General features: G+C 33.8%; 2 protein-coding genes across 2 annotated transcripts; both read right to left on the bottom strand.

Moving 5' to 3' along the window:
• Nucleotides 1–334: 334 nt before the first annotated feature.
• On the bottom strand, nucleotides 335–1963 carry LOC148173362 (isocitrate dehydrogenase [NAD] subunit gamma, mitochondrial-like). The gene is made up of 4 exons (XM_088039872.1): nucleotides 877–1963; nucleotides 777–828; nucleotides 392–730; nucleotides 335–350 (listed from the first exon to the last, which is right to left on the bottom strand). The coding sequence occupies exons 1-4, from the start codon at nucleotides 1874–1876 to the stop codon at nucleotides 335–337; spliced, it is 1407 nt and encodes a 468-aa protein (XP_087895998.1). The 5' UTR covers nucleotides 1877–1963.
• A 3299-nt stretch (nucleotides 1964–5262) lies between these two features.
• LOC148173361 (ejaculatory bulb-specific protein 3-like) lies at nucleotides 5263–5927 on the bottom strand. The gene is made up of 3 exons (XM_088038803.1): nucleotides 5844–5927; nucleotides 5615–5795; nucleotides 5263–5531 (listed from the first exon to the last, which is right to left on the bottom strand). The coding sequence occupies exons 1-3, from the start codon at nucleotides 5859–5861 to the stop codon at nucleotides 5392–5394; spliced, it is 339 nt and encodes a 112-aa protein (XP_087894929.1). The 5' UTR covers nucleotides 5862–5927; the 3' UTR covers nucleotides 5263–5391.
• Between the last annotated feature and the right edge of the window lie 4768 nt (nucleotides 5928–10695).

Raw genomic sequence — 10695 nt, 5'->3', positions numbered from 1 at the left:
CAAAACCAAAATCTAAATTGTCAACGTTGACGGCAGGTTGACGGTTTGTCTGCTGCAAACCTAAGAAAAATAAATGCTCCTGGAAATATTGGCACGGGATTGGTCCATTACGATACCGAAATACCCTCAAACGCGTATCGAAATATCTTCATTATGAACGCGAAATAGAAAAATAACTTTTTCGACCAAAGGTTTGAGTTTTTTAGTCTTATTTTACGCAGAATTTCACGTAGATTCCTAAAACCTGAGATTCGTTAAGAAGGGGAATGCGGGAACTGACGGATTGTTGTTGATTGAGTATTATTGTATGTGACCGCAAATACATGCAGTTGATCTAGTTGTAAATAAAGCTTTCAGGGACAAATTGCAGAGGACAAATTTTCAAGGGGACGAATTGATCGGGGCGAAAAGGTTTGGGGACGAATTGTCCGCAAATCGACAAAATGTCGTGGAATGCGGGAAATGGCGGCGGGTTGTTGTTGATTGAGTTTCAAATAGACAGATTTCGGCGGTGCAACAGATTTGCCATAAATTGAGATTCTTGGCATTGTAGAAATCGAAAAGTGATAAAATCAATTGGAATCCACTAAATAATTCCATTAGGGGTGTCGACTTGGAGTCCGTGCCAGTTTCGGATTTCGGGATGCGAGAAACGGCTTGAGATGGAAGAGAGAAGTAAGACGCCATTAATTTCCAACGATTTTCAATCAATCGTTTTGGAATAAAGATGCTTCGAGTTACGGATGGCGTAACAGACCTTGATTTTTCCACTCTACGAACTTTCACTTTTTACAACATTCATAACAATGTCAGGTTCAGACACAACGTCTAAATTTATAATTAATCAACCAATTAATCAATTAATTAATTAATTACACGCTGCAGGAGATTCCAAGTTAGGTTTGTTACTTGAAAGATTCTCAAGAATTTTGTTAACAACGTCGATGCTCTTCGCCGTCCCCCCTAAATCCGCAGTGTGCACCTTATCCAAACAAATGGTCTTATAGACAGCCCTTGAAAGGGTCCTCGCGTGCTTATCATGCCCCAGATGATACAACATTGCAACGCTCGCGTTCAGCATCGCCACAGGATTCGCCAGGTTCTTTCCAGCAATAGCACTCGCGCTGTTTCTAGTAGCTGGTTCGAAAATCGCGTAATATTCGCCGTAGTTCTTCCCGCACATCAGTCCAGGTCCTCCACTGATCCCGCAGATAATGTTAGCAATGATGCTTCCATAGAGATTCGTGGTTAGAACAACGTCGAATTGTTTGGGGTTCGTCACCGCCTGCATGCAGAAGTTGTCGACGATGACATCGTTGTGTTGGATGTCAGGGTAGAGTTTGGCAACTTCTCGCGAGACTTGGAGGAATAAACCGTCGGAGAGCTTCATGATGTTGGCTTTGTGGACTGTGGTGACTTTCTTTCGTTTGTACTTCTTAGCGAACTCGAACGCGGTGGTGGCGAGTTGTTCCGCGGCGTCCCTTCGGACGATTTTTAAACACTCCACGACTTTGGAACCTCCGATGCTGTGTTCTAGCATGGAGTACTCTCCTTCGGTGTTTTGTCTGATTAGAACTATGTCGATGTTGTCGTGCTTATTAGGGACTCCAGGGATGGTCTTACACCACAAGACATAAACAAAGAGGTGGAGTTCGCTGCGGAGGAGCATGTTAAGTTTTGATGAATGTTCGAAGGATTCCAGATCGAGGTTTCCTTTCATTCCAACCCCATTTCGTTTTATGGAGACGACAGCATCATCAAGGTCACTACTTTCCTTGATTTCGATGAGCTCGAAGTCGACGGGAGCTCCAAGTTCTTTGAAAATGGTCCGCACGTGGCTGCAGACTTCCGGTCCTATGCCATTGCCAGGGAGCATGGTGGCGGTGTGTCTGCCTCCATAGAGGGCGAGGGGGATCCGATCGTCCACGAAACATTTAGGTGTCGTACGTTGGATTTCGAAGTCGGAAGGAATGTGGGAGTGGGAGTCGAACCGCAGGAGGTGGAGGAAGGGAGCTCGGCCACGGAACGCTCGAAAGAGAGACATTTTTTTAGTTCGATTGACACTAGTGAGGGAATATGATTACCAACCTAAATTAATAACTAGTTTTAGTGATTTCATTTGATTACTTTACACACTCGCTTTTTTGTGGGGTCTGGAACGAACAAAACAAAAAATTCTATTTTTTTTTAGAAGCTTTCACTGAAAATTTGTCGATTTTCTTGTAGATTTGCACTGTTTGAACTTCAAAACGAAAAATTTTTCAAATATCCACAGAATTAACCAAAAAATGATTTTTTTAAATTAATGTGATATTTAAAAAATTTCAAATGAAAAAATTCTATTTTCCTAGGAAGCTGTTATCAGGAAAGTGTGTCGATTTTCTTGTAGATTTGCACTGTTTGTACACTAAAACGAAAAATATTTTAAATATCCACAGAATTAACCAAAATATCATTTTTTAAATTTATGTGAGATTAAAAAATGCTTAAAACTTCAAATGAAAAAGTTGCATTTACCCCAAAAGCTATAATTTAAGAAAATGTGTCTATTTTCTTGTAGATTTGCACTGTTTGAACTCCAAAACGAGAAACTTTTTAAATATCCACAGAATTAACCAAAATTTATGATTTTTTTAAATTTATGTGAGATTGGAAAATGCTCAAAATTTCAAATCAAAGAATTCTCTTTTTCCCCAGAAGCTGTAATCATAGAAAATGTGTCAATTTTCTTGTAGGTTTGCACTGTTTGTACACTAAAACGAAAAATATTTTAAATATCCACAGAATTAACCAAAATATCATTTTTTAAATTTATGTGAGATTAAAAAATGCTTAAAACTTCAAATGAAAAAATTTCATTTTCCCCAAAAGCTATAATTTAAGAAAATGTGTCTATTTTCTTGTAGATTTGCACTGTTTGAACTCCAAAACGAGAAACTTTTTAAATATCCACAGAATTAACCAAAATATGATTTTTTTTTAAATTATGTGAGATTGGAAAGTGCTCAAAATTATATGAAAAAATTATATTTTTCCTAAGAAGCTGTTATCACAGAAAATGTGGGGATTTTCTTGTTGATTTACACTGTTTGAACTTCAAAACGAGAAAATTTTCAAATATCCATAGAATAACCCAAAATATGATTTTTTTAAATTTATGTGAGTTTGGAAAATGCTCAAAATTTCAAATCAAAAAATTCTCTTTTTCCCCAGAAGCTGTAATCATAGAAAATGTGTCAATTTTCTTGTGGATTTGCACTGTTTGAATTCCAAAACGAGATTTTTTTAAATATCCCCAGAATCAAACGAAATATGATTTTTTTTAATTTATGTGAGATTGGAAAATGCTCAAAATTTCAAAAAAAATATATATTTTTCCCCCGAAGCTGTAATCATAGAAAATGTGTCAATTTTCTTGTAGGTTTGCACTGTTTGAACACTAAAACGAAAAATATTTTAAATATCCACAGAATTAACCAAAATATCATTTTTTAAATTTATGTGAGATTAAAAAATGCTTAAAACTTCAAATGAAAAAATTCCATTTTCCCCAAACGCTATAATTTAAGAAAATGTGTCTATTTTCTTGTAGATTTGCACTGTTTGAACTCCAAAACGAGAAACTTTTTAAATATCCACAGAATTAACCAAAATTTATGATTTTTTTAAATTTATGTGAGATTGGAAAATGCTCAAAATTTCAAATGAAAAAATTCTATTTTTCCCAGAAGCTGTAATCTGAGAAAATGTGTCGATTTTCTTGTGGATTTGCACTGTTTGAATTCCAAAACGAGATTTTTTTTTAAATATCCCCAGAATCAAACGAAATATGATTTTTTTAAATTTATGTAAGATTGGAAAATGCTCAAAATTAAAAAAAATAATTCTATTTTCCCCGGAAGCTGTAATCATAGAAAATGTGTCAATTTTCTTGTGGATTTGCACTGTTTGAACTCCAAAACAAGATTTTTTTTAAATATCCCCAGAATCAACCGAAATATGATTTTTTTAAATTTATGTGAGATTGGAAAATACTCAAAATTTCAGATGAAAAAATTATAATTTTCCCAGAAGCTGTAATCTGTCGATTTTTTTTGTAGAGTTGCACTGTTTGAACTCCAAAACGAGAAACTTTTTAAATATCCACAGAATTAACCAAAATATGATTTTTTTTAATTTATGTGAGATTGGAAAGTGCTCAAAATTAAATGAAAAAATTCTATTTTTTCTTAGAAGCTGTTATCACAGAAAATGTGGGGATTTTCTTGTAGATTTGTACTATTTGAACTCCAAAACGAGAAAATTTTTAAATATCCACCGAATTAACCAAATGCTTAAAACTTCAAATGAAAAAAATTCATCTTTCTCCAAAAGCTGTAATTTGAGAAAATGTGACGATTTTCTTGTAGATTTGCACTGTTTGAAACCCAAAACGAGAACATTTTCAAAAATCCACAGAATTAACTAAAACATGATTTTTTAAAATTCATGTCAGATTAGAAAATGGTCAAAATTTCTAATAAAAAAATTCGATTTTTCCCAGAAGCTATAATCAGAGAAAATGTGGCGATTTTCTTGCACTGATTGAACCCCAAAACGAGAAACTTTTTAAATTATCCACAGAATTGACTAAAACGTGTTCTTTTTAAATTTATGTAAGATTTAAAAATGCTCAAAATTTCAAATGAAAAAATTCTATTTTTTCCCAAAAGCTGTACTCAGAGAAAATGTGTCGATTTTCTTGTAGCTTTGCATTTTTTCCGCCCCTTTTGTCCGGTGATTCAGAGACCATCCTTTGATCATAATAAACAAAACAAACAACCGTGTAGTTGTCCTCCGCACGCCACCAATTCGCTTTAACCCGCGAGTGATGTGGATATTCTAAAGAGGATATTCGTATTCTGTTTTCGCGCCGCTCAATGCACATAAATATCTTCCGGCTAAAATGGCGGGTCTAAGATGGTGGCAGTAGTAGTTTAGTGCTGTCTGCAATAAAGCACAGCCGTTATGCCCCTCCGTGTTCATTACTTTCAGCTGACGCTCCCGAGGATGTTGATTTTGTGCCGGTGGCCAGTATCAATGCTGACGTCATCGTAATTTCGACAGATTTGCCTTGCTAATATTGTTAATAAGAGTCGAGCTTCTGATTCCGAAAGGAGATGAAGGAAGGGGTTCGCAGTCGTCAAGATTTAACAGTCTTCAGAGGAGAAAGGAATAATTATATTGTACGTTGTCAAAGTGACTGGTGAGAAAAAACTTCGATTTCGTGATCTCAATGTCGTCAGAGTGTATTTCTTTTATAAATTACATAAATTAAGAGAAACCACTCAGATTTATAAATTACGCGCTATTTTATGCACTATGCTAATTCCCCAGGACGCGCCTCAACCTTCACCCGGCGTACTGCTGAAGAATCTTGTTCCATTCTTTGGGATAGTTCTTCTGGACGTACGCTAAAACTTTCTGTATCTGCCTCGTCTCTTGCGGAGTGCACTGCGGACAGGACCCTCTCAAAACCAAAGGCGCCAGACCTGAAAATTCCATCAAATGACTTTCTAGTGAAAGCTGCCGGTGACATCATGATCACCTTCGTGATCTCTCACAATTATCTTACTTTTGAGCCTTCTTCCCACGGGATCGCACGGGGCTTCCCCCACCGCACATTTCAACTGTCGCATCAAATACCTCCTGTCGTTCAAAGTGGCTTCGATGGCTTCGTCAGAGATGGGCATCCTGGTGGACTTGTCTGTTGTGGCGGACATGACCACAAGCAGCAACGCCCCGAAGACACAAATCTGCAATTGGTGTTAGTGGTGTAATAGAGGTATTTTGATTGTACTCACGTGGAACAGACAACGCATGTTGATTAGTAGCCGCACGACAAGAGAGTGCTGGTGAAAGTCTTAGTAAACACCGAAGAATAACCTCGGAGTGTTTCGTTATCAACTTTTATACATGGGGACGGCTGCGGCTGGGTTTTTCTCGAATTCTCTCGTTCCGTTTGTTGTGTTTTCGTTACTTTCACTGGAATTACCGAAATCGAATCTTGACCTGGGATAAGGGGCGGTAAGACTTTCTTTTAGATGAGCCACTAACTGCCAATTACATAACAGTTGAATTGGGACCAAAAAATTCACTTTCAACTGTTATGAATTAATATCAATTTAATTAAAAGGGATTTGAATCTAATTTCTGTCGACCGATCAGAAAGTTCGGAGTCAAGTCGGACGTGGAAATTAATTCACACGTCGTTGATAAACCCAGAAAGATCAATTTTAATTTAGAACGTTTGTTTTGCCTTTCTATTTTCTATTTTTCCCCAAAAGCTATAATTTGAGCAAACGTGTCGATTTTCTTGTTGACTTTCACTGTTTGAACTCCAAAACGAGAAAATTTTTAAACATCCTCAGAATTAAACAAAATATTTTATATTTTTTTAATTTATGTGAGATTGAAAAATGGTCACAATTTCAAATAAAAAAATATATTTTTCCCCAGAAGCTGTAATCAATATTCATGTATATAGATTTACACTGTTTAAACTCCAAATCGGGAAAATTTTCAAATATCCACAGAATTAACCAAAATATGATGCTCTAAAAATATGCTCTAAATTTCAAATGAAAAAATTCTATTTTTCTCCAATAGCTGTAATTTGGAAAAATGTGTCGATATTCTTGTCCCCGGAATGAGCTCACAAGAGGAAAAAAAGTTTATTTTCCATTTTACAAAAAAATAACAAAGAAATATTTTGCTTATTTCAAAACAGATAAATCTGCAATTAAAATTTCAAAATTATTAGTTTGTACTCTTAAAATTAATTTTTTCATTATTTTTATTTATTAAATTTGTGATCGTATTTAAATAATAGCAGGCTGTGGATTCACAATATCAAATAGTGCGTTAATGATTAAAGAAAAATTTACTCAATAATATGTAAATATTAAAAAAATTGGATAAGAAATGCAGTTGCATCCTTAACAATATACCTAATTGAGAAAATTTGAAACAGTCTTAAAGAATTACGAGTTAGAATTGAACTGTGCTGAAACAGGTAATGGGTCAATCAAATAGTGGAAATAGGTTTGAGTTAAGGAACAAATTTCATTCATTTGACATTTTTGGCAAAATTAAAAATAAAAAAGTTCTTCGTTATTTTTTGTTTTTTGTTTTCGATTTTAAGAACAGCTTGATAATATTAAAGTTTTAATTAAAGATTTATTTATTTTAAATTAAGCAAAAATATTATTCCTTTGTCATTTTTTTGTAAAAAGAAAAATAACGTTTTTTTTCCTCTTTTGAACTCAATCCGGAACATACTGTAAATTAGCACTGTTTGCACTCCAAAGCGAGAAAATTTTCTAAAATCCACAGAATTAACCAAATTATGATTTTTTAAACTTATGTGATATAAAAAACGCTCAAAATTTCAAATAAAAAAATTCTATTTTTCTCCAAAAGCTGTAATTTGGGAAAATGTGTTCGTATTTTTGTAGATTTGCATTTTTTGAACTTCAAACCCCAAAAAGATCCAGGGAATTAACCAAAATATAATTTTTTAAAATTATAAAATTTCAAATGAAAAAATATTATTTTTCCCTAAAAGCTGTAATTTGGGAAAATGTGACGATTTTATTGTAAATTTGCACTGTTTGAAATCCAAAACGAGAAAATTTTCTAAAATCCACAGAATTGACCAAATTATGTTTTTTTTTAATTTATGTGATTATAAAATGCTCAAAATTTTAAATGAAAAAATTCTATTTTTCCCCAAAAGCTGTAATTTGGGAGAATGTGTCAATTTTTTTGTAGATTTGCACTGTTTGAACTCCAAAACCAGAAACTTTTTAATTATCCACAGAATTAACCAAAATATATTTTTTTAAATTTATGTGAGACAAAGAAATGCTCTATATTTCAAATGAAAAAATTCTATTTTTCCCCAATAGCTGTTTTTTGGGAAAATTTGTCGATTTTCTGGTAGATTAGCACTGTTTGCACTCCAAAACGAGAAAATTTTCAAAAATCCACAGAATTAACGAAATTATGATTTTCTAAAATTTATGTGATATTAAGAAATGCTCAAAATTTTAATTGAAAAAATTCAATTTTTTCCGAGAAACTACTCTGACAAAATGTGGCGATTTTCTTGTTGATTTGCATTGTTCGAACTCCAAAACGAGAAACTTTTCAAATATCTACAGAATTAACCGAAATATGATTTTTTTAAATTTATGTGAGCTGGAAAATTGCTCAAAATTTAATAAAAAAAATTCTATATTCCCCCAAAGGCTAAAATTTAAGAAAATGTGTCGATTTGTTTGTAGATTTTTTTTAACCGATCAGAAAGTTCGGAGTGGAGTCGGACGTGGAAATTAATTCACACGTCCTTGATAAACCCAGAAAGAACAATTCTAATCTAAAACGTTTGTTTCGCCAAATTTCTTGGGACGTTTTTCTGTCAACCCCTCGCCTGTTATTTAAATTCCCGCTCGAAACTGCGCCCATTTAACGATACATCATTAGCGCCATAAATAATTCAAATCTCGTTGCATCACAAACGCACATTTCCATTGAAATCTCCGTCATTTTTGAGTGAATTCCCGAAAATATTCGTTCGTAACGAGTTTCATTAAATTTAATTGCTGAAACAATAATGTCGTCCCCGAATGGGAACCAATACGACTATCGTAATGTCTCTACTTGAAATTCAGAGAACGATTAAATTGACGTATCGATTCATGAATAAATATCAGGCGAATTCTTAAAATGTTGGTCAATGGAATTTGTAATCGATGCCATCCAGACAAGTCGGGGGAAATTCTAGCGACGGCGATGCTGTGGGATTCCTCCGCGGACGTCGTGTCGACGTCGAACGAATCGAACAATTACATTTTGTACGTCAGAATATAACAGGTCCCCAGTCACTCGGCACGTTGCAGGAATAACAAACAAGCGAAGAATTCGAAGACAATAAGTGGGGACCTGTCAGGAACACCTTGGTTTGCATTTTATGAGTTGGTAAAACTGCGGTTGGACAAGGTTAGTGAGGCGATTTATACACAGAGGATGTGATGCAAGCGATGGAAAAGAGTTGACAAAGGTAGTGGCCGTAATTGGTTTGCTTTACCATGAAATCGCAGCTTATTACGGACCAAGGATGGAAAGAAGAGGAATGTCACGCAAAAGTAATGAGCTACAGCCGAAGAGATTTATCAGACACTAATGAAAGAAAGAAGTCTAATTGAGAGGAAAGCGCTCTGAAATGAAGTGCCAGGGCTTAATATGACTAATTGGACGTTTAATTATTCATTTAAATGATTGCTTATCGTACACTATCATTTGGTAAATTATTAGTGGCAACTGTACGCTGCCTTAATTATACAGTTGAAATTGTAGCGGTTGTTGAAGCGACATCTGGTAGTCGGGGGTCAAAAGAAGTGTGAGGGAGGCAAAGAATGCTGTTTCTGGTGGAGAAACAGAAGCGGATACTAACTGTACTAACATTATAGATCATAAGCAGATTTCTACGTTTCTATAAACATCAATTTCTTGTTTTTTTTTCGTTTGAGATTCGTTTTGAGACACCAAATTTAGATTTTTTAACTCTTCAAATATTAAATAGATGATTCTGTATTCTCCATGCTATTTCAATCAGTTAAAGTTGATTTACATCGATTTATTACACTTGTAATATAAGATGCACCGAAGTCCGAAGTTTAGATTTAGAAGTTTTTCAAAATCCTTTGATTGCAATCGCTTTTTACATTCGAGCAACTGTAAGAAGGATTTTACGTCTTGACAAGATCTACAGAATTAACAAAAATAAATTTATTTGATTGAAAAATTCGTAAAATTTCAAAAGAAAATTTTAATTTCCTACCAATATCGCAATATCGTTGTGCTTAAACCCTTATTAAAATAAGAAACTTGTCACATATCTACAGAATTAACGAAAACATGATTTTTTTAAATTGGTGTAAAATTAAAAAATGCTGAAAATTTCATAAGGGAAAATTTTTCTTTTCTCTCAAAAACTGTAAGTAACTGTAAGTGTAAAAAATGTGGCAACGTTCTCGATTTGCACTGTTTAAACTTCAAAATGAGAAATATTTCTAATATTCACCGAATTAACAGAAAAATGATTTTATTAAATTTATGTGAAATTGAAAAATCATCAAAATTTCAGATAAAAAAAATTCTATTTTTCCCCAATACCTGTAGTTTGGGAAAATGTGGCAATTTTCTTGTAGATTTGCAATGTTTAATCCCCAAAACGTTTAACTTCTCAACTATTCTCAGAATTAACAAAAATATATATTTTTTAAATTTATGTGAGGTAGAAAAATACTCAAAGTTTCAAATAAAAATTCTATTTTCCCCAAAAAGCTGTAATTTGGGAAAATATGTCGATTTTCTTGTAGATTTGCCCCGTTTGAACTTCAAAACGAGAAACTTTTTAAATATCCACAGAATTAACTAAAATATATTTTTTTTAAATTTATGTAAGGTTGGAAAATGGCTCAAACTTTCAAACAAAAAACTTATTTTTTCCCAGAAGCTGTAATTTGAGAAAATGTGGCGATTTGCTTGAATATTTGCACTGTTTGAACTTCAAAACGAGAAACTTTTCAAATATCTACAGAATCAACCAAAATATGATTTCTTTAATTTATGTGAGATTGCAAAATGCTC

Source organism: Gnatocerus cornutus, chromosome 6, assembly GCF_029298725.1.
Source record: "Gnatocerus cornutus isolate USDA-ARS CGAHR chromosome 6, icGnaCorn1.1, whole genome shotgun sequence".
Lineage (NCBI taxonomy): Eukaryota > Metazoa > Arthropoda > Insecta > Coleoptera > Tenebrionidae > Gnatocerus > Gnatocerus cornutus.
The sequence above is the reverse complement of the archived record's forward strand: the minus strand, read 5'-3'. Positions and strand labels throughout refer to the sequence as shown.

Excerpts from the sequence above, each read along its gene's own strand:
- LOC148173361 (XM_088038803.1), bottom strand. Across the intron at positions 5,532-5,614 it reads CGTGGGAAGAAGGCTCAAAA|GTCTGGCGCCTTTGGTTTTG; the intron begins GTAAGATAATTG and ends TGGAATTTTCAG.
- LOC148173362 (XM_088039872.1), bottom strand. The coding sequence starts at position 1,876 with ATGCTCCCTGGCAATGGCATAGGACCGGAAGTCTGCAGCCACGTGCGG. Across the intron at positions 829-876 it reads CTTGGAATCTCCTGCAGCGT|ACGTTGTGTCTGAACCTGAC; the intron begins GTAATTAATTAA and ends TTATAAATTTAG. Across the intron at positions 731-776 it reads GTTGTAAAAAGTGAAAGTTC|CATCTTTATTCCAAAACGAT; the intron begins GTAGAGTGGAAA and ends CGTAACTCGAAG.